This window comes from Mixophyes fleayi, chromosome 1 (assembly GCF_038048845.1).
Source record: "Mixophyes fleayi isolate aMixFle1 chromosome 1, aMixFle1.hap1, whole genome shotgun sequence".
Taxonomy (NCBI): Eukaryota; Metazoa; Chordata; class Amphibia; order Anura; family Limnodynastidae; genus Mixophyes; species Mixophyes fleayi.
Genome location: NC_134402.1, coordinates 323,085,295 through 323,112,461, shown reverse-complemented (window position 1 = coordinate 323,112,461; position 27,167 = coordinate 323,085,295). Strand labels below are relative to the sequence as shown.

The window sequence follows — 27,167 nt, the reverse complement described above, 5'->3', positions numbered from 1 at the left end:
TGGCCACTTCTTCAGCCTCCATTTATGGGGGAGTATCATATACATGGACAGATCTTTAACGACTCCTGTTTATTCATTACTCATCAAGGATTCCACCTTGACATGTGACACACCATTAGATTTTCCAGAAATAGAATAGACAATAAAACAGTTTCTGTATTGAATCTCTAGTACTCTAGGAAGCGGAGCAACCCATTGCTTAGAGAAGTTACTGATTTCAAGTCAGTGCTTCCTTGATCAGGGTAATCTGAAGATCTGTGTCAAGTAAAAGAAAGTATGAGGCTTTAATTAGAGCATGGCCAACTGTTATATCTAGGGTATGGGTAGCTTCAGATTCATAACTAAATTAAGGCTAACTCCTAGTTGTAGATTTTGTTCAAGCTCTACAAATGGTCCAATATATAGGCTTGATCTCGTCTCCCCAAATTCTCTACATATAAAAAAATCTCACACTCCTTGAAAGTGCAATGTCAAAGTACATATGTTACAAATGCAACCAAACATATTTGTCAGAAATAAAGACAGGTAAACAATGTACAATAAATAATAAGGAAACACAAAACGTACTTTATTTTTTTCAATTTCTTTATACAAAATAAGTAAATGTGAAGCTTAGAAGCTTCTTCAAAGTATAGTACAGCAAATGGGGCTCATCATACTGCCCCCTCCTCTTATCTCCCCAATAAAATATTTTAATTTACTGGGGGCTGGGAAATCAAAACAGAAAAAAACGACCTGCCACATTTTGCACATCTTCCGTGAGGGTTGTCAGATGTCAATGATTTCTTGCCTATCTTTAAAAATCAGTGAATGCAAGACTTATCCTACAAAGTTGCCACCAGAGGGCACCCTAACACCATATTGCTGGTATACATCAATCAGATCAATTTAAGCCTCTAAAAATATTTTAAGATTTTTTTTCATTACCATTGCATTTTATCATCCAATTGTAAGAACATAAGGGTCATGTATTTGACACCCATTTCTTAAGCAGGCTGGGTTAACGCCAGCTAAGAATTTAATCAATGCAAAAAACTTGGAGTGGGAGCAATAGCTAAATCCAGTACTTCTCATTAGCATCTACATTTAGACTAACACTTCTTATTGCTTCAAAAAACTGCCCATCATGACAGTTAATGCATGAGATATATATATTTTTATCACTGAAACAAAACATATTTAGAAGGCCATTGGCCTACTGGTGACATGACCTTTTGAGGCTCATTACATAATTGTTTCCTGTGTTTTAATAGAAAATTCTACAAAGAATTCTGAAAAACAAAACAAAATATATTATTTGGGATACAAGCTATTTGATGATGCTCTGAGTACTAAATGATTCCTTCTTTTGATCATCTTTTGGACCAAGCTCAGAAGACACAAATACCAAGTAAAAGAAAGTTAGGGTAGGAAATTTGGTCCCATTCCATGTGGTAGACTAGTTGTTTCACCGACTTTCAGTCACAAGAGGGGAGGAGGCAGATTATTCTTGAACAGCCATGGAGGGGAATTTTGGTTTCAGTGCCATGTTGGTCCCAATGATGTCCCTCATCTAGATGGATGAATGGTCCAGTACTTCGGAATGAATGGAAAGGAGACAGGCTAGAGGTCTATCTTTAACTGTCAGGGAGGTGGAATTTGGTTCAGTTTTTACTTCTTGATTTTGGTTTTGTACCTTGTGCCCCCCTTTGTCCAAATATATCTATTTTCAGCTCAGCAATGGGCGTTATATTGTAGAGCAGGAGGTACTCCAGGACAGCTTGAATTATACCTTTTGCAGGATCAAGTCTTTGTCCTATCAGTTTGAGTAGATGAAATGAAAACCAAAAGGAATGTTCATCAATGAAGACAAGGTAAGTGTATATCCCAAGCCGCTAGTTATTACCATACTGTGGCCTCATTAATGTCAGGGTTCTGATGGGGTAGAGGACCACTGAAGCCACTATTGCTAGACATAGAAAATGGTGGACTTGGACCACCGCTGAAGACTTCCCCAGATATTGGATGGAGAGAGCCAGTCATACCGGGCTCTGGGCTGGGTGTATCAGGGTGAGATATCATGTCCGCATATCTTTGGTTTTCTGAGGGGTGGTGAACAGCTAATGGTGGCTCTAGAGAACCAAGTGGGGTTGACCCAGGTCCTGAATTCTGTAGGTAGCTGGAATCTGCTGGGGATTGTGTCTGGGAGGATGGAGGACCATGAGGGAAAAAATCATAGTTTCCACTTCCATAATAATCTCCTTGGTAATCTGCAAAAACAAAAACAGAAGGCTGAGAACAGATATAAAACATAAGTAACATTCAGATAGACAACTTGATTAAAAGCAATTCTCTATTTCTTTTACTTCCCAAACCTAAATTCTCAAGAACCTTGGCTTATGGTCAGGGAAAAAAAAAAAGGCATTAGGTGCGAAAAATAGAGGCAACATTGGCCACGGTCATCTACTTGAGGCAGATCTGGAGGGGGCGGGGGGGGGGTGGGTGGTAGGTGGCGTGGTGCATCAAAGTGCTTTTTATGTATGCAATATTAACCCCGCCATTAATAGTATCCGCTTATCAACCACAAACTCCAATTTGTGGTTTTAATGGCTTAAACTTCGTGTGATTTTGAACAGGCAAATCAAACATCAGACAAAGCCATTCGCTCCTCATTATACCCTTTACAATGCTTCTACTTAAGTCTATCATATATAACTTTAAAACATGCCTTTTAGGAGTCGTATCTTTGTGTGTTCCACAGAACTGGTGCAAGTGTACTTGCTGATGGCGATAACTGTCACCTCTGTCTGCTATATCATATGCTATAAGTCATACATATCATAAGATTTGTGCCCAAAATGTATCTTAGTGCTTATTTTATATCCCTATTTTAGAAAACAAGTGCTAAGTTCATGCGCTTCAACCAATTTTGCCAATGAAATTGAAATGAAATTTTGCAAACCAAAGATCATTACATTGTACAGGTTGTGCGTATCTCAGGTCAAATATAGGCATGGTCATTTGCAAAAAATGCTGCTTGATGTGAGATTTTTACCGCACTAAAAAAAATATAAAAAATAAATAAAATAAAAACAAAATAAAAAAAATAAAATCATAAATTGTGGTGTCAAAATACAAGAAAAACCCACTTTGATAATTTTCGGCCGCAGTCTTCACTGCTTTTAACCTACTTTGCTTCCAGGAGGTCTACCTCTGGCCTTGTACACATGTTGGAATAGTACTGTGTCTAGCCTAAAGAGTTTTAAGCCCATCTTGGTGGCTGTGGTACATGAGATAGCGCTGGAGAGCAGCTCTTTTGTGTGTTTCTTTGTGAATATATAATTTATTCTGTCAATGCGGGAGAGTGCTACAGATAAAACCAGCCATAGGATTAAAGAGCAGATGACAAGCATATGAAAACTACATGTAGAAGAAAAGACAAAAAGAATGAAAAGGAGTAGATGCTACTGTGAAACCAGAACTTGCTTTGCATTAATTAAGACCAAGACGGGAAAGGTGAGAAATTCATTTTTTTTTTCTCACAACTTCCTAGGCGGAAAAACCTGTTTTATTAAAAAAAAAAGAAGAAGAAGAAAGAAATCCAGCAATTTAGGTGAGAAGAGACTTTGCTTGAGGGGGAAGACTGGCATCTTCCATCAATTTTCACTGAGAGTTCTCCGCACCTCTACTATATATGTATTATTATATAATATGCATGTACACTTATGAGTACAAAAAACTTTGGCTTTGTTCCATGCAAGTTAAACATGAGGTTCTGCATAGTACAGACTTATAGGTAACTATCTATAAACGGGAAAAGATTATTCATCATATATACATACACACTAATTATATATATATATATATATATATATATATATATATATATATATATATATATATATATATATATATATATATATATACATATACACACATACACATATACACACACATACACACACATATATATAATACATACACACACTCCTTATACTCACATATATTTTTTAATTTTTGCTTATCGACTATCAGTTAAAAGGCTAAGGGCTAGATTTACTAAGCTGCGGGTTTGCAAAAGTGGAGATGTTGCCTATAGCAACCAATCAGATTCTAGCTGTCATTTTGTAGAAAGCACTAAATAAATGAAAGCTAGAATCTGATTGGTTGCTATAGGCAACATCCCCACTTTTGCAAACCCGCAGTTTAGTAAATCTAGCCCTAAGTGTGTACATGGTTAAAGTTTGTAGTAGTAGCTAGTATAATGTCTTACAACACTGCATTCTCCAGTGCAATGAGATACACACCTCCTATAGAATGTGTCGGGTCAGTGCACTCATACCCTAATTAATGGTAAATAATAAACCAAACACTTAGAAGAAATAAATCACAGACCGAGCAAACTGAAACCCATTTCTAAGTGTGGCAGGGCATTAAGTGTTCAGGGTATGCAGGGCTGCGCGAGGAGGAGACGGAGAATACAAAGATGCAGGGAGGGAGCAGATGGGGAAATAATTACTTTTTAGGCTACTTATTGCACAATGAAAAAATGTAGTATGATTGAATAAAAACGATATAACGCTATACATCATACACACACACAAAGAACACAGGTCTGTAAAACTATAATTAATTATATACAATGAGGAAAAATCATTGGTTAAAAAATATGCACAATATTAATTAAACAAAAAAAATATGATTGCTTCGTTATTTTTATAGCACTAAATTTAAATGCAAAGAAGGACACTGAATGGTGTGAATGGATGTTCAGGTCAGATTTAGTATCCTTTTAATTGAATTTGCAACTAAATCACCTACAGGAGAAGGAATAAAGCCATGTATTTGGATTCTTTTGTTTTGCTCTTTGCTCAGAATGAAAGAAGCGATTCTGTAATCTCTTGACATACAAATCTATTGAGGGCACAGAATGCACAGCCCTTGGTAAACAGACATCCCCATTCATACAGCTCATAGAAACAAGACACATCCAACTTGTAACAGATCAGGAAGACATAGGAAGGGGGGTGATGTATGGAGGAGAGGGGAGAACCGGAGATTCGGGGGAGGGAGGGAGGCAGAGATGTGGAAGGAATTGAAAGAGGAATATATATTAGCAACAAGGATAGAAAATGTATACAGAGAAGCAAGGCTGGAAATGGGGAGAATGGAATAAACATAAAATACCCAAGATTAAGATTTGTGAAGTGGAAGACATGGCTATGTACGACACTGAGCCTGGGGAGAGATTAACTAGGTTACAAAATGTATATAAGTTCTAAAAGTCCCTTTAGTATATGGTAGAACTCTTAACATGACCTAGGCATAAGGTGTCCATAAGCCTAAATGAAGAAAGATAAGCAGGCCAAAGAAAGAGAGAAAAAGAGCGCGAGAGAAAAAAAAGAGAGCGAGAGAGAGTGAGAGAAAGAAGATAGCACACGGCTGCAATTTGCTACTCTTGGAATATTATTTATGTCTGGGACTCAGTGGCACATGACACAAATGATAATTGCAATGAGTAAATTGTGAATCAGAGGAAGAAGAAAACAAACAGAGAAAGGCAGGGTACCCTGCTCTCTCCCAATCACCCTCCATATGTTCCAAGAATGTGAAGGTAATTGGAACAACTGTTGTCTGAATAAGGTACAAAGAAAGCAGCTGTGCTATTGTCCCCTACAAAGGAGAGACGGAGAGAGAGACACACACACAGGGAGAAAGAGCGAGAGAGAGAAAAGGAAAGGACAGATAGACAGAGAGGGAGAAGGAGGAGAACCAGACGGTGGGGAGCTAGATGTGGGAAGAACCAATAGGGGGCACGTCTCCGCCACAATAACATCTCTCTCTTACTTTCTACTTGCCGCACTGTGAAAAGTTTTGAGGAAGGAGGCAATGACTGCAGTAGGAGGAGGAGGTAGTGGTGGTGGTTAGAGGATTGAGAGGGAAAAGGAGATTAAGGAGACCTCAGGAAGAAACCTGGCGAAAATACTTCTCTTGGAGGCTTTGCAATCACTTAATCTTTGAAAATGAGGTTTCTGGGTACGGCAAAGGTATTTTAGGGATAAAGAAAAACAAAATCCTCTTCTATTCCATAAACAGTCACTGATGAAGGTCACCACAAGAAAAGGCATATATCTTAACTGAAATAGGAATTTGCATTATGGACACCTTTGGTAAGGTTATAAAGGTTGGTCAACGTCAAACTTTGTTGATCTTGGTATAAAACACACAAATATATCCAGCAGTGAGGCAGGAAAAATTAGTTTACATAAAAATAAGAGGCATTCTTAGAACCCCTCAGGGATATGCTAAGTGCACCGTTTCCAATGCTTTAGGTGTGACTTAAGTGTAGATAGGAATATCACCACTGTCTCAAGTGGCGAATGCTTTACTTTGTTGCAGTCTGCATATAACTAGCATGAGAAGGGGGTCTGGGGTGTTATAAGAAAAGCTTGAGGCATAGACACCATGTAAAAAAAGAGAAATGCATTCTATATAGGATGAATCGTCCAGTGAACGAACATTTTCAATTTTATAGCATTAACATTGGATTGAATATACCATCTATGCAAGTTGATCTGTTGCCTTACTTTTATTAAAGTATGCCACATTGTTTATTGACTGGCCTGGCGTGTTCATTTGCTGACTTTTAGGGGTCAATTCAATTCATCTAATTTTTTTGTAACGCTGCGGTTAAAGTACAAAATATATCTGCACAGGTAATAAGAAAAAGCCACATCCATTTTAGTTTCCGCTGTGTGGTATTCAATTTAAAATCAGTAAACGCCACCTCTGCGCGTTATTCCTAGGTGAATGGGAATTTTATGAAACGGAAGGGGAGGGTTTAACATGGCCATCTACACACACAAATTAGTATTAGTTTACATAGTTAAGAGGTTTTTTTTGCATATTATAGTTGGTGACCACACACACACCTATCTATACAATTTGAAATGATAGATTATTGTTAATAAATGTTAGCATTTTTTTTTAATGCTTTACAATGCTTGCCTTATCTTTGCAATTTTTTTAATGAAATCATTCAATTATCTGATTGTTAATAATAGCTTTTTGATTGCAATACTTTTCTTCTGCTTTATCTTTTTTAACCCGGCCTGTAGAGGTGCGAGATAATACTGACAATGACATACTGCGGTAAAATAGAATTGAATTGCCCCCTAAACCTTTTGCCTTTACTTTAATATGAGGCTCAAAACCCACCGCGATGTGCAAGTTTGGGAAACAAATAGGGAGCGTAACATCAGGAATTAAATTGTGGGTTAAATAACAGCGATCAAAAATAGCGTTAAAACCAGGTAACACTGCATTATACTAAGTCAGGGTGTAAATTGAATCAGCCCCATAGTGCGCTCAATTAGTGGTAATTACTGCAGCGCTCCTGGTTTTTTTTTTTTGTTTGTTTGTTTTTTGGCTGTACCATTCTAACTATTACTGCAATCTTTAAACCAAAAATGTGTTTTAAAAGTAGACATAGTAATAATGGTACTTGTGTCAAAATTGCTTTTATGTAGCGTCTTGTACATACACCACTGTTTTAAACAAGAGCATTCCCTTAACCGTTCATTAATTGGACGTCATTCACATATACCTCACATAGTCAACGTTTTAAGTAGTAACAAAATTATCAAACACGAAGCAAATGGGTTTAATACAAATATTTACATTTGCATGTCTAGTGTTGGGTGAGGTTTCTAAGGTTTTTACTATTTTTCCATGTCCCAGCACCGCTTACTGCTACATGCATAACCCCTCCCCATAGTACACATGGCAGGGGTCTTCTTTCTCCCCATACTAAATCTAGTTTTTCCAAGTTGTGGAATGAAGACAGTATCAGAGGTGCAGCATTGCATTTTCACTTTATTAGACTTATGTTGTTGTAGATTGGTGTTGAATAATTGACTAGGAAAAGTCACAATAGAAGTACAAGTTAGCCAATACCTAAAAATAAGAATGTGAGGAAATCTGCATACACAAGCTGGGGTGTGGGAGTGACCCTAGAATATATTAGGAATAGCAGAGGTAAAAGTTCCTTATGCATTTGCCAGAATAACTAAAAAAAATTGTTATTCAGATATGATAAAAAAAAAAAAATATCACTGAAAAGTGGCCAAATGCATCATCTTTAAAAGTAGTAGGTCAGAGGTATGTATTCTGAGGTGTGTATATTAGTGGTACGATGTGGTAATATGTACATACCACAGGATGAAGTAAGAAGTATATACTTGGATATCTAGAATAGATGAAATATGTATCTGGATGTCTGTGTATTAGGAGGAGACGAGGCTGTGTGTCCGGATGTCTGTGTGTTAGGAGGACAGGAGGCTGTGTGTCCGGATGTCTGTGTATAAGGAGGAGGCGATGACGTGTGTCCGGATGTCTGTGTATTAGGAGGAGATGAGGCTGTGTGTCCGGATGTCTGTGTATTAGGAGGAGACGAGGCTGTGTGTCCGGATGTCTGTGTATAAGGAGGAGGCGATGACGTGTGTCCGGATGTCTGTGTATTGGGGTGAGATTACAGATGTAAGTCCTAGCACGGTGTGAATTAGAAAGATGGTAAATGAGTGTAATGATGTCAGTGTTCGTACATTAAGTTTCCAAGTGAACTGAATTCCCAATGTGACCTGATATAGCATTATCTTCCTGGATTATGGATTTATTACAGATCCCTCTGCTTGAATAGTGCACACCTGTCAAAGGGATCTAGAACAAGGACTCATTCCCCAATTAAAACACGCGTTATTGTTTATTTATAAAAAGCGCCAAAAAAAAGATTCAGCAGAGCTGAACAAATTCATTACATAAAAGTGACACCGCTGGTTGTTGATTACAATAATTCATGGTCCAGTTTGTGAAAATTTGCACTCCAAATTTAGGTTTTCACCAGTAAGGATCAGTACTGAATCTGCCTTCCATCACACAGGCCGTGTCCCAATCAGCGGAGCATTTCCTGTCTAAGGGCACATCACATTCAGGCTGTAGGTTACCTCCATAGTAGCTGTAAGGGCCAGTTCCAAGAATATCTGACTCGTCGAGTCTCCCTCCTAAGGGCCGCATTCGTCTCGGGCTCCTGAAGAAAGCATGTCTTCTGGCACCCAAAGCACTGAGCTGCTTCATTCTCCGCTCCTTGGATCGCCTGTTTTGGAACCAAACCTATAATAAAACAAGTGACAGGAAGATTTGTAAAGAATAGTCACATGCGGCCACTGGAAAACGCTTACAAGGAAAACTTATCATTTTACATATTATGGGCCTCATTTAGAGGTAGAGGCACATCCCACAAAAAAAAAAAAAAAAAAAAGAAAACAAGCAAACATGCAACAACTTTATAGCGACTTAGAGCCTTATTCAATTGTCGGCAGGATCGCCAAAAATCCTGCGGTTCGCACACGATTACCGTAATGGTAATCGTGCGCGGAAAAACAGCTAATACGGTAATTTACTCGCTGGATTTCAGCTCGCAGCTCCCTGAGCCACGAGCTGAAATCCAGCTAGATTTTACAGTATTAACTATAATAGTTTTAACGCCGCGGAACTTTGGGACAATTGAATATGCCCCTTAGAGCCTATTTATGAAACTAACACTTAGGGGGGTATTCAATTGTTAGCGTTAACGGAAAAAAACGAGCGCTCAAAAAATCTTAGCATTAATACGGTAATTACTCACGAAATTTCAGCTCGCTGCTCCCTTAGCGGCGAGCTGAAATTCCGCGAGTAAACTACCGTATTAACGCTTTTCACGCGCAATATTACTGTATAAACGGTAATATTTTTTGAGCGCTCGTTTTTTCCCGTTAACGCTAACAATTGAATACCCCTCTTAGGGGCATATTCAATTCTTTAGTAGACCCGCCGCGTTAAAACTATTACAGTTAATATGGTAATTTGTAGCTGGATTTCAGCTCGCGGCTCAGGGAGCTGCGAGCTGAAATCCAGCAAGTAAATTAGCATATTAACTTTTTCCGTGCACGATTACCATAATAATGGTAATCGTGCGCGGACCGCGGGATTTTCGGCGTTTCTGCCGACAATTGAATACGCCCCTTAAAAGGTATTCTTTTTATTACACCTTGTTGCAGTGATAACAAATCATTTTCCTTACTTCTCATCACGATTTATTATTATTTTAGCTCTGACAGCTACACCAACAAAAAATATCCAGAGCGAAAAGGGTTACTTGTAGCTCTAGGGACCCCTTCCTGCTCCATTGAGCATGGTCCCTGTGCATGCGTGAAACTAGAAGCTCCGTTTGAGGTTTCGTTGATTGAGATTATATATATATATATATATATATATATATATATATATATATATATATATATATATATATATATATATATTTTTATTATTTTTTATTTATTATACACAAACACACACATATACATTCATATACATACACGCACCTAAAGAGGAAAAAGACAGTTGAGTTATATTATATTTACTGCCCCACAGAAAATAGACCTGTTAATTTTTAAAAAAAAATTATTTCATCAATAATTAATTTTTTTCAGGCCAATATTTCTATTACCACTCTTCTGACATCCTACTTGATAAATAAGCCCCTATATCATCTGTGAAGGTGAAGCATTCACAGATGATATTACGGTCAGTAACCCCCTACATATAAAGACGGAAAAATCCTAATCCCTGGTGACAAGATTTCCTGCAGCAATAGAGTTTTTTTGTGCTTTGATAAATATATATCTTATTTTTCACAAGCACCATTCATTAATTAAACAGACAACTAGGAATTAATAAATAATACACAATGTTGTACAGACATAACACTCATATTTGCATACTGGAAGAACAAATACCTTACTGACTACATCTCTCAAACTGGCCACACACAGATTATTATTGGATACAGTGGTCATTATCTGGTATGTTTTGTCACAATATATCACTAGGCACTAGCATAAACGATGGTCATATTTGGTTCTTAGTTACCACCATCATAGGTGATTATTTGAATACCAAAGGAATAATCTCATGTAACATTAAAACAAGGCCACCTACACAACAACATTTTCAGTAGGTTCAGGACAATCCAATTTCCTTAAATCAACGTGTCATTATATTAAATATATATATTTTAACAGATTAACACAATAGCAATTTTTTTAATTACTCAGCTAAATACAGAGGAAAATTAATCATCCAAAAACTTCTATATCTCGATGTGCAGCAAGCTTCAGAAATGGCTTCACAGTTGCTGTGAAAAGTATACGTTCAGCATCTTATCATTTGCTTTCTATATATTTTACCACGCAAAATGAACGGGTTTGTTTTCTTAAAAAAAAATAGTTTTTTCCAAATTGAAAATCAAATATTATAACATTTTATACAATTATTATTGCAATATGTTATAATTATATTAATCAGCTAATAAATTATATATCATATATACATAGCTATGCATAAGTAATTGTATGACTGAAAAAACAGCATGCTATACTATACAGTATATAGGCATACATTATTCGGACACTTAATAACCATGGCTTGTGTCATTGGCTTGTTAGTTTCCTAGGTAACAAAAATGCTCAGTAGATACACCATATTGTTTTGCGATGCAGAGAGGCAACAAACAATATAATTTGACATGTCATGTTTTACCATTTGTGCTTTTTGTCCTATGTCCTCACCACTCTAAGCAGTGTATTAGAGCCGTGTGGTTGGTTATACCTATTGCTGATGTGAGTGGTTGGAAATAATTAAGCTATATGCATTGACAGAACTACAGTGAAAAGCCAGGATAAGATTAAAAAGTGTATTTTAGATTTATATATTTAAAAAGAAAAAAAAAAAAAAAAAGATTCAGTTATACTTTAATACCATGTACACCATTATTTATTAAATATGAAACCTCTGCTTTGCAGCAAACTCAATAGTGATCTCTATGTTACCTCATGCAACCAATGAACGCAATTGCATGCAATTCATGTCCGAATGCAAGTGTCACGTATCACTGCCTCGGACTTGAGGCAAAACAGGGGAGGGAAGGAGAAGACAAACATAGGCCATCAGAAATTGTGGGGCCCTGTCAGGGGCGGGCTGGCCCAGGGGGCAGCGCCCTCCCAGGCCGCTCGGTCAGACCGCTATTAGGGCCGGGGGGTAGGCCGGCCGGCCGCCCCCCGGGTGCAATATAGAAAATTTTCACCGGCGGCCGCATCTGATTACATCACATGACAGGGGATGTGGCCGCGTCATCAATGACGCGGCCGCATCCCGTTTTATGCGATGCGGCCGTCTGTGTGCCCCCCGGCCATCACTCTCCCAGCCCGCGCCTGGGCCCAGTACAAAGGAAACAGGCATGGCACCCCCATCACGGCCTTCCCCCCCCCCCTCACCGACCGCCCCCCCACTGCCTCCCATTCCAGTGGGTAGCTTGTATTTTTGGAAAAAGTGCCCAAACTCCTGTCACCTCACGCTATAGCATATCCAGTGTCCCTCATAGGATGAAAGAGAAAAAGGTTTAAGATTCTTTTACAGATTAGTTGACCATCTTCTCACTTTACTGGATATAAAATCTTGTATTCGGTTTTTAAAATGATTTTATACCTCTCCCTGTTACAGTTTTCTAACCCAAAAATTATTTGTACCCCCCCCCTCCCTAAAGCCCAGCGCCCTAGGCTGCAGCCTAGTCAGCCTATTGGATAATAAGGCCCTGATTGTCATTGTGGAACTAATGCTCTAAGACAATGTAGAAACACAATGAACAGTCAGGAAGTGATTAAGAGTCACTTTCTATAAACTCTCAAATATTGTGAATTGGAATATTAAATGGTAGTATATTGAAAGCATTATTTGACACGTTTTGGTTTTCTGTATACACTTAAAAAAATATGTTGCTGAAAACAAGATTTAGACAAAAAGGACATTTAAGAGGTGAAGACCATGTTAACTAGTTGAGGAAAATAAAATTCTGCTTGTGATCCACTCCAGCCAGAGTGAGGTAATCATGTCAGGTAGCGGATTTCAAGAGGAATCTAACTGTAAAAGATCACAATCCCTAACAATACAAGTTCTTTATATAAAAGAGCTACTAATCTAGGAGTAAAATGATCAGACCTTGACAGAACTTGCAATATTTCACATTGTATTTACATTTTCTATGCAGCACAGTACAAGCTATTGTTATCTGTTATCAGACATTTCAGAGAAAGAAGATGACTGCAGAGTCCTTCAGTCAGATTATTGACAGGAAATTTGACATGTCTATGAAAAGCATTTCCTCCTACTATCACAACTATCCCAAATATCTTCTGGTCTGGTACACACCTGACACACCTCTGCTAATAATATTCACAAATATATATTTATCTAAATAAACTAACTTGTATTGCAGATTAAGTGTCCATATAACAGGTATGTCCGTGCTGAGTTGCACTTTAAATAATTAGCACGTTTTGCACACAAATGCCCCCTCTGCTCAGCAGCTTTACACATACACATGCCCATAGTTGCCTACTCTTCCGGAATGTCCGGGAGACTCATGAATTTTTGGGAGTTCTCCCGGACTCCCAAGAAAGCAGGCAAAAATCCCGGATCCTGCTGTTGCCATTGTTGAAGATGGTGGGGGTGGCCCCGCACCCAGATGCGATTGGCTAAAATTGCCTAAGATTGACAGGGGCTGAGCCTAACGGCGCACCACATGAGGCCACGCCCCCCCCTCAACGGACCCCCTCTTGAACAGCTGCCTTCAAAAGTAGGCAAGTATGCACATGTCCCCTCTGCCCAGCAGCTTTACACATACACATGCCCCCTCCCCATCACATTACCCCTCCTATTAACTTTTCTCCCCCAGTGACAGCACAGGAGCAGAGATTTCCAGCAGCTCCTGCACTGTGTACCATATGACTGTGAAGAGGATCTAGCTACTCCCTACAGTGATTCTATGCAGACAGCCAGCGCAGCGTATGCACAGGCTGTCACAACGCATACTACTCACTGCAGCCGCACAATCCTTTCATAGAATACTGTATTACAAGCTGTAGTACAGTATTCTATGAATGAATGATGCGGCACAGTGAGTAGTATGTGATGTGACAGCCCATGCACAGTTTGCACAGCATTCCCACTGGACCACCAGGCATAAAGAAGCAAAATAAATAAATCAGTGGTGCGCAGCACAGGCCCGGGCCCCCTGATGAGCTCAGGCCCCATGCGCTAGTACCCCCCTCGTACTCCCCTGATTACAGCTCCGTAGGCCATGTACTTACTGTACTCCTACACAAATGCCACGGATTGAAGTCCTGGGTAAGTACGCTTGTTTTCAGCCTTTTCATTTGCACCCAATACAGAGCAGGTAGAAATGCCGACTAATAGTGAGGAGTGTCACGGAATAGTCTTTGATTTAAAAAGTACACAACATCTGTATGTAAGGTACACTATAGAAACGCATTGTATATACAGTAAACATTAAAAACAACTTTATGTAATTATTGTAAAAAAAAATTAAGAAACAAATTATGGAATAGGCCAAAATTGGAGTCATCTTCCTACTACATTTACCAACACACTCAATAATAATCTTATGGATTTTGATCGAATCACTAACAGGCATTAAAGTCATCAGATGAAATTATGTAGCCAGCATTAATGTCTAAGTGAGTTAGATTGATGTAAACGATGTAGGCTCACACCCAGTTATACTTTATCGTAGAACTATTTTTAAGAAAGAGCCACAGCTGTTCTCACTCTGGGTTTGAGAAAGGTCCTCCTTCCTTAGAGGAGTAGCCAAAATCCCAATCTATAGTTGCTTTATTCAATGCTCTATGTTGTCAATTTCAGTGTTTGACATGGAGAAACTAACCGTCTGACTACTGTCCCCATTAAATTAGAACCCAACAAAATAAATCTGGCACTTCATAGCTAGGAGTCCATGACATAGCAAGAGAGCAGAAAACAAAAAAAAAATAGATAAATATAAAAGGTGGTCTATTTGTACCGCCACCTCAAGCTCAAAGGCAAACTAGAATAGAGATCAATAATTATATAAAAAACTTGCCTTAAGTAAAGGCAATGTCAGGATATATGCAATTATGTACCCATGACTGTATATGAAATGCAGGACACGGGAGCCAATGCAATGGCCACGTCAGTGAATTCTTACTTGGTTCCCCCTATGTTTAGGGGCTCCCTGTATTACAATTATGCCAAGAAAAGTCCTAGACAAGCTAGAGGTGCATACAGAAGCATTGCTTCACATAGTAGATCCAGCAGTTGTTTGTTGTTCTAGACAGTGGTGGCCATACTCCGAAATCCGAAAAGTAAATAAGAGATCTCACAAAGACAACTCAAGCTGTAGAATTTATGGTCATTTCCATAGAGCTGTACATCATTATCTCTTTTAAGCCTTCTTTGTCATTTAAAAGCATACTTGTTGGGACAAAATGAACTTACTGCCTTTCATATGTTAATGAAGTGAATTGGAAAAGAACACTTTAACAAGGAATGTGTGAGTATGTTACAGTACAAACCATGAAAGTAAGGTCTTGCCATAGAGTAGAACTACATAAAAAGCACTGGGAGAGAGAGATATGAAGAGATATGAAACTTTGCAGTCACACTGACATTACTCTAAGGAGGACTTTGTCCCCCACTCATAATGTAAACTTTCAAAAACAGGATTGAAACAAGATTAGAATTGCCAGGTTTGAGTAGCAAACTACATAAATATGATGCAAAATTGAGACGATTACAATTAGTAGCAGCTAACTAAGCTGCTTTAAACTGCTAGAGGTACCCCCTGTATAGAGTCACCATACAACTACTAGCATAGTTCTGAGTTTGTAATGTAGAATTATTCCTTATTTTTTCAGACTTATCAAATATGGTCTCAGGCAGTGGTTGAAGTGGAAATTTAGAAGTGGCAGTATGGAAAATATAATGGCAATGTAAATGAATGGAATGTGATAGTGTTACAATGAAGGCAGTAGGAGAAGTGGCGGTATGACATACCGCTGTGTACACCCCCACTTCCAGCACAGGTCTCAAAAACACATCACCAATTACATAATTTATTATTTTAAAAAGTAAAAATGTAATATTAATGTGAAACATAAATGCATTAAATTCTCATAGAGGTACTAGTAAAAGATAATTAAACATAAAACTCATTATCCAAGTGGAGTAAAAAGTGCCAGTGTAGCACAGCTTCACATGAACATGATCTGGTGTCCATTTAAAGAATGTACAAAAGAAAAAAAAAAAAAAAAGTTTCACAGACAAAGTGCTACACTTTCATGCCAAAATAGTCTGATCTAAAAATATATAAATACAAAAAAGCCCACAAAGGAACATATTACAACATGTGAATGGAAGCACAGCAGGAGCTCTTCAGTAGGACCTTGTTTATGCCTATCTGAATAGCATGTTCTATATAGGAAAACAATACAAACACAACTTGGCCAAGGTATATTGTGCCCCAAAGCACAGGTCATCCCAAACATATAGAGATCTGATTGAATTCAAAGTGTATTTTGTCTATAGTGTTTATTTTGGGGGGGGGTTTAAATGCAACTTTACTTTTTTTTTAGTAGTCAATGACAGGAAAGATTTATGAAATACCTAGCAACAAGTTATTGTGAAGGAAGAGGTAATTACGAACCCAGAGATAGTCTTAGCATTGTGAAAATGTGATGGCATTTTAAAACCGCAGGTCTACAGTTCTTCTCTTGAGTTGGGTTCTGTCATGGCGTCCCACCCCTAAGATGAGGGATTACTGAGAACTTTGGAGGAATTCTTACTGGGATAAGCCGCAAGAGAAGGAACATGAAAACCATCAAACATGAAAACCACTTTATCAAAAGCATCATATCCTGTACAAGCCCCTCTAAAGGGCTTATAGGATCCGGATTACAACTCTTTAAGGGGGATGAATGGGGACCCCCGTCTGAGAGACAAGGCAAGGACCTCACTCTTTTGCCGCAGAAATGAGGATTAAAAAACACCAATCTTTTGCAAACTGAATAATAGGCAAGGACTTAAAAAAGCAAAAAAAAGTATTGAGGGTAAAAAAAAAAAAAGGCTATAGAAAAGCTGAATGGCTCGACAACAAAAAAAACAAAAAACATGTAACTAAGAAAGATAAAGCTTTGCCATTTCATAAAGATTTACACCTGGTTTCAACAACTAAACAAGATAAAACTAATCAACATTGTGGCTTCATTTATTTTGAATTTTTTTCTAGTGCTTAAGTTTCCTGAAATTATCAATCACCTTGTTCTAGGCATTTACACAGACTGTTTTTAGCTCTTAAAATATTAGTATGATTACTTTCCATAGAAGCACTTTAGAAAGATCAATCTCCGGAGGTAATTTTTTTTTTTTTTAATTAGAAAAACAACAATACTAGTCCAAGCCGACTGTAAACAAATGTAATAGTCGACTGTGGGATTCCCCTGGTTGTGGGCTATTGCAACATCCGAACAGCTTACTATTTCCAAGCAATCTCCCCAGTCATCAGCTTTCACTCGAGTCGTCACAATACTTTAAGTAGCACGCTTTTGATTTCTATGTAATGTATTGAAAGGTTTCATTTTTTAAAGTTCTACTAATCCTTTAATTAAAAGGAATATCAGTAATGAGACACAGACATTATACACAGTAGAAAGCAAAGGTTAAAAGGCAACATGAAATGTACAATATTCTGAACACAGCAAAAACCTATATGTTTCATATAATCACACTTCATACACAAGGGCATTTTTTACAGTGAACTTTTTTTTATTTTGCATTTCATCTCCGATTCATATGAAAACAATATTAAAGTTTTAAATGATGTATATTGCATAGATCAACATATGTATTTGATTTACCTGAGACACAGGTTATGGACGTTATTTTGGTCCAACGCTCATACTGTCTGGGAGCCAGCTTTGGAATACGTACTTGAGTTTTAAAGATCATAATAATCAATTTAAATTTATAGTGGGGTGAATGTAAATTATGTTATTAAAATATATCTTATTACATTAGATACACGTTTACAATCATCTTGATATTAGATAGGGCGGTGCTTTTTAATTGCATCCTAATGGATCCAACAAATCCATGTCTCATTTTGCCATCCTCAGAGGACAATTTGTAGGACAATTACAAATATGGTCTTCATGACTGACAAGTCTATTCTGATTATTAAACCTGTAGTTTATTCGCATCTCCCCCATCTCCTAAAGCTGGACTGGGTCATGGAGTCATATTGCCGCACGGCGATTACTTTTTGCATAACCAGATGGTAAATACAGTATTTTGCACACAATTCATAGCCAGTGGGAATATTAACAGCATATAATAACGCCACTGTGTGAGTGAGCAGATACTAACGCAGGAAAGAGACATCAATGGGTATTACAGCTTACTCATCACATGACACTAAATGCAGATTGTCGGTGGGAAGAATCTGATAAGCTCCTGTCCTTTATGACTGCAGATAGCCAGATTTATAGGGTGTTGGTGGTTTAACTCAGGTATAGTAAAAAAAAAAAAAGAAAAAAGTACATATGTGCTGCTGAAGTAATATACATAAAACCAGTCATTTTTGTTTATCTTAGAGGTCTGTGAAGTTGGTCATCTGTGTTATAAACAATGTACATTATGTGCTGGGATTGGTTCTTTGGCAACTGGCCATAGAATACAGATTTGATTGTAAAGCTGACCACACATGTTAAGATCCACATGGTCAGTCTAATTGTACAATGTTTAAACCTGTGTCAAATAGGGTAGAGAAGAGATTGGAATCAATCCTGCTGATCTTTGCTGGACACCGGTGCTGAGCACACAGTGCCAGTTTGACCCCATTTGATCTAAATTGCCCGACTCGGTAGATTAAATCTCCGCCTGAGTGGCCCGCTTAGGACAAAATGTGTCTTGACAGATCAGCTTTGAGAATTAAAGGGGTTTGGAGCAAGTGCAGGCTTTTTACAAAGGGGTGTGTTTCACCTTTGCCTTTCACCAAATGATTGAGTTGTATATAGCACACTCCAGTCTCTGAACTGGAGAAGAATCCAGCGCACTGGTAATCCCTTTTCAGAACATTTAGCTCTTGCCTATAAATAATTATTAATTTGTAGAACAGGAAAAAGCAAACTTGGAAAAAAAACAGTAAACAATAAATAACAAACAAATAAATTATGTCATAGTAGTGCACATGGCTGCAAAACAAAAATATATAAATACTAATAAAAGAAAATAATAGAGGACAAATAATTGAGCGTCATTTTACCTGAATCACCCGCATGTTGAGCCCTGTCTCTTGGGCTAACTGTTCTCGAATATGTCTTGTGGGTTTTGGAGTAGCTGCAAAAGCTGCCTTGAGGGTCTCTAGCTGCTTGGCTTTAATGGTGGTCCTAGGTCCTCTTCTTTTGGTACCAGAGTTCTGCTCCTCATTCTCATTGTTGGCGGTCTCTTTATCTGATGATGTGGAATGATCTGTCTCTTTGCTTTCATCTTTTATGGGGTCTTCGTGATCTGGAGACAAACTTCGGTCTGTACAAGAGGACACTATGAGAAGCAAGAAATAGTGTTATAAAACTTATGTATTGCAAACTAGTCATTAACTGTATAGAGTATATAAGATTTAAAAAAAAAAAATAGGTTTAAAGATAACCTCCCTATCTAATACTATTTCTATACATAAATAAAAAAAATGAAATTAGTAATTGATTTATATAAATTGCAGCTGAAAATAAAGAATAATAATGCCCATCTGCATTACATTAGCTGCGGGTTTTACCACTGTTCTGTTATGTTTCAGAGTTAAAGTCTGAAGCAAGGCCAATATCAGCATAATCACACCACATGGCTACTGTTAAAACAATAGTTTCATACAGTCATAGTGGTAAAGAGCGAGTCAGTGAGGCAGACTGAGAAGGTGGTCTCATGGACCATGCTTTGCGGGCAGCAAAGTACAGATAACTATTTTAAAAATAATAATGCACATAATTTGCTCTGTAGATGGTTTGGGAGTATGTTTTCCCCCTGATGGTGGATATAATCCTGAATAAAGGATATTTGTGTCTTACAACACGTTCTGCACTACATGAAATTCTGTTGGTTTGTCTACGGCAATGCTTCCCAAGTCTAGTCCTTAAACCCCTCTAAGAGGGGAATTCAATTGCTGGCGTTGTGGCTAGCGGACATCGTGCCGCACACATTGCTGCCAATTACGGAAGAAATCTATGCTCATAGTTCCTGCCACCTTTATGGGGTGCAAGGATAAATGAGACGAGATTTCTGTCAAATATCTGCCGCAAACTGTCTCACAGAAGTTTCAGAGACACTTGGCGACTAATTGAATTCCCCCCCTAAGAGTCCAGGTCTTAAAGATAAACATATTTTTATACAGGTGATTTAATTAGTGCCTTAAATCATTTTAATTTACCCACCTTTGACCCAAGCATGGATATCCTCAAACCTGAAATGTTAGGGGGCCTTCAGGACTGGATTTGGGAACCACTGGTATTTTTATTCCAAATGTATAAAAAAATGTTTGGACAACCTGACAGTCCAGAAGGTGTAAGGTTCTGTGCTTTTCCCGAAACGCTCAAATACTGCAATTTGTATGTCCATTAACTGACTGAAATGGACAACAGTAACCACAAGGATTACTTATTTCATACTAGCATCTACAATCACCTTTTTAAACTAATTTACATGGTAGTTACTTTTTGTTTGGGAAAGCCATAAAATGCAGTAAACCCAAGACTATGTCATAATCCATGATGTGTAACGCATATAGTGAATAGTTAGTAAAATTTTGTATTAAATATAGTATGAACTAATCTCTGTGAGCCAGAGTTGATAGGGTCGTTGCCCTTCTCGCCCATCCCTCTCTTTTATCTATGCATTATCTATTCCCACTACAAAGCCAGAGCCATCAAATTAGAGTGCTGTCAAAATAAGAAATGAAAGTTCCAGATGAGCACTCCAAGGATAACTAGGATGCTGACAAGATGCAGAATTATAGAACATATATAATTTAAATCTTTGCTGTTCCTACAAATTGATTAGGCAGTACAATATATAAAATCTAGGAGTAAACAAACTGCCCAATTAAAAGCATAGTATGCTACAGCACAATTTTCGACCTCTTTTACCTTATAATACCTGCCCCAGCTACATTTCAAGTCTCTACCAAGGGCCTAACGCAAGTAAGAGTCATTTTAGCCCAAACTGTCAGTATTTATAACACTGTTCAACAGGTAGCAAATAAACCAGGGCCAATGATGGATTGTGTTCACTTTGGAACACATGCTGTCCGTCCATACAGCATTGCCATGTTATATAAAAAATAGTTTTATAAAGCAAAATATTTTTATGCATTTTTAATGGAGGACACAATTATCATTTTAAATCACAATAATAATTCACAAATATTTAAAATGTACCCACTAAGATATTGTTTTAAATAATACGGTTATATTGGGAAATAAAATGCAAACAAGTACAAAACAAATCGTGACCACTTGATCGTATGGATCATTGTAAAGGGTTTGCTTGTATGATGGATCAATGCACAATAGTAAAGATGGGACTTAAATGCATTCATTTGCCAGCTCCAACAAGAACATGGAAGGAACCAAATCAAATTAGTTAAGCCAGATGTGTATCTACCAATTCTCGACAATTGAAATGTAGATAAAATAACAATTTCCCATATATACCGAGCGTGACTGTGGGGCCTATTTATCAAATAATGAAGCCAATATTTCCCCTAAACCTGCCTTTTTAATGAAGTACTTCCACTATAGTACAGAAAATTTATAATATATTTATATATATTCCATTTTGCTTTATTATTCCCCTAGTCTATTGTCAGAATAGAATTTGCTTTTTATTTTTTTTAAAGAGATAAATTTAAGCTTTTTTTTTTTTAATAAAATATTTTTATTGAGATTTTTTACTTACAACATACCAATAACATATTTAACATCTGATCTAACATCTATCTCTGTCTATGTCGCTATAAATATTATACAGTGATATCTAGTGAACTTTTAGGGTGATGATATCATCGTAGCATTTTCACTACATTCCAGGTCAGATCAAAAAGAAAAAAGTTAAACTATTTCCAGAAACTTTGCTCAGGTCTGACCAGACATAGTTAACGGTTTCCAATGGAATGCTTTGCTTCACATATTTTCACCCTCTTACAATTTACTTTCTGTGGGTTTAATGCCAGTTTAATTTTCTAATTACTGCTTTAACCTTTACCTTAATAAATGAACTACAGTGAAACAAGGAGCAGAAGGGTCGCTGAGCCGCCACCATCTGACCCTAAACTGGAGAACTCAAGCCAGGGACTAACATTCTCAGACGCCCTTCTCTTCACATGTTCTACATTGCCAAAGCAATGCTACCCTGCAGGTACTGCTTCCATTACCACGGCGGTGGCCAGAGGAGGGTTGGCCCATTTCAGCCCAGGGGGGCAAGACTCCACTCAACAGCCTATTAGGAACATTTTAAAAGGAAGAAAAATGAAGGTGGCCCAATATTACAGGAAACCCTTGTGTTTGCGTGGGTTTCCTCTGGGTGCTTCGGTTTCCACCCACAATCCAAAAACATACTAGTAGGTTAATTTCCTGCTATCAAAAATTGACCTTAGTCTCTCCCTCTGTCTGTCTGTCTGTGTGTATGTTAGGGAATTTAGACTGTAAGCTCCAATATACTCTCTGTACAGCGCTGCGGAATTAGTGGCGCTATAAAAAAAAATAGATGAGGATGATAATCTGTAGGAAGGGTTTTCATATTACAGAAAACATAATGACTTTCTTAAGGAATGCAATTAGAATGTACAAGATCAGAATTTAGATGGAAAGTATAAGAGCAGGGACATATCAGAAATGTCAAATGTAACCAAAATACTGACACAATGCAAAGGTATTGCATCTGATCTATAGATGAATGTGTTGAGGATGCAGGACAATGGCAGGTTGTCCTCTCACTTTGGCTCACTTCGTTTTTCACGAATGTACCATGTACAGGGGGGCTTAGCTCAATGTTAGTAGATCCACTACTGAGATACATTGAGAAAGAAATACATCTATTATTTTGAATGCTGACCTGATATGCACTAGCTTCAGGCAGGTGATTAATTGTTGAATATCTGGGGTGTACTGCCTAATGCACTGTACATTAAAAAACTGGATGACAATCTCTTCCGAGTGGTAGTAATATGTGGAAAGCGTGTACTGTGATGCTGGCTGGTTAACAAAAGCAGGTGTGTCTGGCACTTGTGGTAATGTTCAGACTATAAGGCTGCTCCTGCTTTCAGTTCAACCCACAGGCTGGCATGCAGGAGATGGGAGGGGGTGTTTGTGTATCTCTAAGCTCTGTCTGAGATTAGCAAATCATGACCTCTATTAAGGGCTCATGTAGAAGCGTTAGAACCGAGGTGCGGATAGATAGGGGGGAGAGGAAAAGGAGGAGGGGGCGCATAGAGATGCACAGAGAAGAGTGAGTAAAATTATATGTGCAAGAGAGAATGAGTTTTATATGTTACATACATTCAACCTAAAAGATAAATTTATGTATGTAAATATAATTGACTATATAATGAAACCATATTCGTCATGACACATACAAGATACACAAAAGGCAATATTGATTTCTCAGTTAATTTTAAAAAATATACACAGGACGGTACCCTCCTCACTTGTACTGTATGACAAAAGGAAAAGGCAATAACGTCAACCTCACACCTACAGAAAAATTGCCGCTGAATAATAAAAACCCACCTGAGTTGAGGCTTCCCTCCTTCAGGCTGCTTGTGCTCACATAATCCTCTTTGCAGACAAATTTGTTCTCATCTATGATGTACAGTTCCTCGCCAGTTGAAAGCTGCTTGTTGCAGACCATACAGGTAAAACAATTCAAGTGGAACACTTTGTTTCTGGCTTTCCTCACTAGATCACTGGGCGAGATGCCCAGGGAGCACCCAGCACATTTTGTACCAAATTTCCTGCAAAGACAAATGAGAAGTTCAGAATGGGAAATGAAAGGTCTACTGTATTATCAAAATTGTGAAAAAATTGATTAGTTATGACAAATTGCAAAACAAAACAAAAAAAAACACTGCAACAAAATAACAAACAAACACAAACAACCGATGCGATTTTCAGTACAGATATTTTCGCTGAAATTCGTGCATCTTCGGAACATTCCTCGGCTAATTTTCACGCATTTATAGTACTGTACAAGGATTTATAGAACAGTACACGGAAATATTTGCTAAATCCTGGAGGTGATGGCCTAGGTGGGAGAGAGCAAATGCCCAGTGAGACCCCCGACCAAAGGGCCAGTTGGTAGAGCCTGTCCGTGTAACATTAAATCCCCCTATTTGGACATTTTGCTTGATATTTATACACATGGACCTATATAAACTGAATACATGCCTGTGATATTAATGAGCATTGAATCAAATAGGTCATTATTATTCGCTCAAATAGAATATCAATACTACACTTTGAACAGCATGTAAAAAAATTAAAAACAGAAAGCGACAAAAAAACAAAAACCTCCAGCTTTAATTTTTTTTTTCCATTTTACGACTACGACGCCAGCCTAAAATATTCACAAGCGTGCGCTTGTAGTTATTGATATTAAGCCAATATTTTTAGTCCGTCCTATATAAATACAAAACAAAAAAAGAATTATAGCCCAAAAAGTATAAAACTTCGTTAAAATGTACAAATCACACGCACACATTATATATATATATATATATATATATATATATATATATATATATATATATATATATATATATATATATATATATATATTATGTACACACACACACATACATATTTATATTTATTACACACGCACAATTACGCATCCTTCTTTGGAACTGTAAAAGGAGCACAATTCTAGGAAAAGATCATGATATTTAAATGCCCCTGCAATTTCGTTTGCAGATTTAACTATTCTTGCGCATCTTTCTTAGGTCAGAGAAGAGCGTCAATAAAAAATGTCACTTCAAATTCTGCATGTCTATGTGTACCTTGGATATGTTTTAGATGTACATTAATATTTTGCATGCATTGGTTCTTCACTTTCTAAAACTGTGATGAAGGAATTAGACAAAACGAATAAAGAAACAAACTGTTGTTGGGAAATTATTAGAATATCTCGATATATTTATATATAGCTTCAATCATATTACGCTGCGCTGTACATATTGATCAGTACATTTAAGCCAGGACAGTCCTATAGGACATATATGTATGTCATTTTCAGGACATAAATGTCGTATGTGAAACCCATTCGCGGGTTCTGGAGGAATGAAGAAAGCGCCTCTCAGAAATGTATTCTGATTGTATACAGTTTCCAGCGCACACATTTAAACAAAACGCACCAAGTATGCACGCTTTTTGAAATTATTTCCAAACACAAGTCCGCATTGTATTAATTTATCATATATATATATATATATATATATATATATATATATATATATATATATATATATATATATATATATATATATATAATCTCAGCTGTCAAACACCAGCTAGTACAGTTCACCTCAGGCGAGCTCTGACTTTGATATAGTGACTGTAATACAGGTCATAAGTCATGGTTGCCTTATCCAGAAAAATAATTAGCTCACCTGCACCTTATCAAAAATCATTAAATACCCCTAAATAGTTTTCACATTAGTTGGGAGGGGACTTTCAGTGACCAGCGAGTTAAAACTAAGTACTCATTTGTTTCATAGCGGAAAAATGACCTAATTAACCTTTTCCTCACCTGGCTTGCAAAACTATCCGTCAATCAAATGTTGAAAAGCAAGTAAGCCCTCACAGGTGAATAGAGGTGGTCGTAGTGAAATCCCTATTTAAATTAACAGATTTAGCTCAATTACATTACATTGCATATCACGCAAAGAAATAGACTTCAGTGTTTAACATGACAAAGAAACATTCCATTTGTAAAAAGCAGAATGTTTTTTTCCTAATCTACTCCAAAGTGAGGTTTACAGTCTCAAAGCACTGGCCTAGCCCCTTCGGCAGGGTTGGTGAATTCTGCATTATAAAAGATAGGACCTTCTATTGTTAAACTTATAGCATAGGAACTTAATACAATGTTTGCGCTTTGTTTTGAAAACGAGATGTATATAAACTGTACTCAATTGATTTTTTATGAATCAGTAAGCCAAATATTTTAAGTACATTTAAATGACACAAGGGCATTATATGCGTGTGTTTAAGTCACAACAAATAAATAAAGCATTATTCCCAATTTTTTCTGGGAAACAAGACACGTTGGATATGTTAATATGAATGGACAATATGTCACCTCACATGCAGATCTCTCGATTCCAACAAAGTTAGTGCGCAGGTATTATTATTATTATTATTATTATTATAATTAATAGTATTATTATTATTTAGTAATATATACAAATTATTTCATTACAAATAACACATCTCGTAACCGTTTCAGTCCAAATAGGTGTGTGTCACCTACAATTTGTAAAAATAACCTATACTTAAAAAAAAGTCTATTTTGTTTTTGAAAGTGTATACGCAGGACAACGTGAAGCATAGATTAGGCAACTGAGTCATAAATTCCAATGTGAATATGGTGTAAAATACCAACGAATCGATTTACCTGGCAAGTTTTAAGAGTAACCTTACCAAGCTCCAATAATATGTGCGTACCTGAAGAAGTCAGTCTTGCAGTATAGCTTGCCTTCTCTGGAGAAACACTTCTCTGTGAGGTTACATTTGCAGTCACAACATTGGACACATTTCACATGCCAAGCCCGGTCCAGGACATTGAGAAGAAAGCGATCCAAGATGGGCCTCTCGCAGCCAGCGCAATGGACCATCATCATTTAACCAGAGCACCTACACCTGGATCTCTCCAAAGAAATCCACATATACCCGACTCAGCAACACCAGCCGTGCTCCCTCACTCTCAGCTCTGCTGTCCGGTGTGTAGTAGACAATCTGAGAGAACTCTCCCAGAATGAATCAGTGACCAAAGTAAAAGTGGTCGCTTTATTTCCTCATTTGTTGTAGACAATATTCTTCCAAATCTCAGATTCACACAGGACCATCAATGCAAAACAGCAACTTCCTCCCTGGATGTATAGAAATATCCTAGATGACACTTTTTCCAACTCCACCTCTATGCCCCATAATCAGCTTTGTGTG

At 37.5% G+C, this 27,167-nt stretch overlaps 1 protein-coding gene across 1 annotated transcript; it reads right to left on the bottom strand.

Moving 5' to 3' along the window:
- Positions 1-535: 535 nt before the first annotated feature.
- LHX5 (LIM homeobox 5) lies at positions 536-27,167 on the bottom strand. The gene is made up of 5 exons (XM_075213910.1): positions 26,670-27,167; positions 23,739-23,962; positions 19,226-19,503; positions 8,982-9,147; positions 536-2,249 (listed from the first exon to the last, which is right to left on the bottom strand). The coding sequence occupies exons 1-5, from the start codon at positions 26,843-26,845 to the stop codon at positions 1,882-1,884; spliced, it is 1,212 nt and encodes a 403-aa protein (XP_075070011.1). The 5' UTR covers positions 26,846-27,167; the 3' UTR covers positions 536-1,881.

Coding starts and splice junctions, on each gene's coding strand:
- LHX5 (XM_075213910.1), bottom strand. CDS start 26,845: ATGATGATGGTCCATTGCGCTGGCTGCGAGAGGCCCATCTTGGATCGC. Junction 9,148..19,225: donor TCAACATGCGGGTGATTCAG/GTAAAATGACGC, acceptor GTTTTATTATAG/GTTTGGTTCCAAAACAGGCG. Junction 2,250..8,981: donor CCCTTACAGCTACTATGGAG/GTAACCTACAGC, acceptor TTGTTTTTGCAG/ATTACCAAGGAGATTATTAT.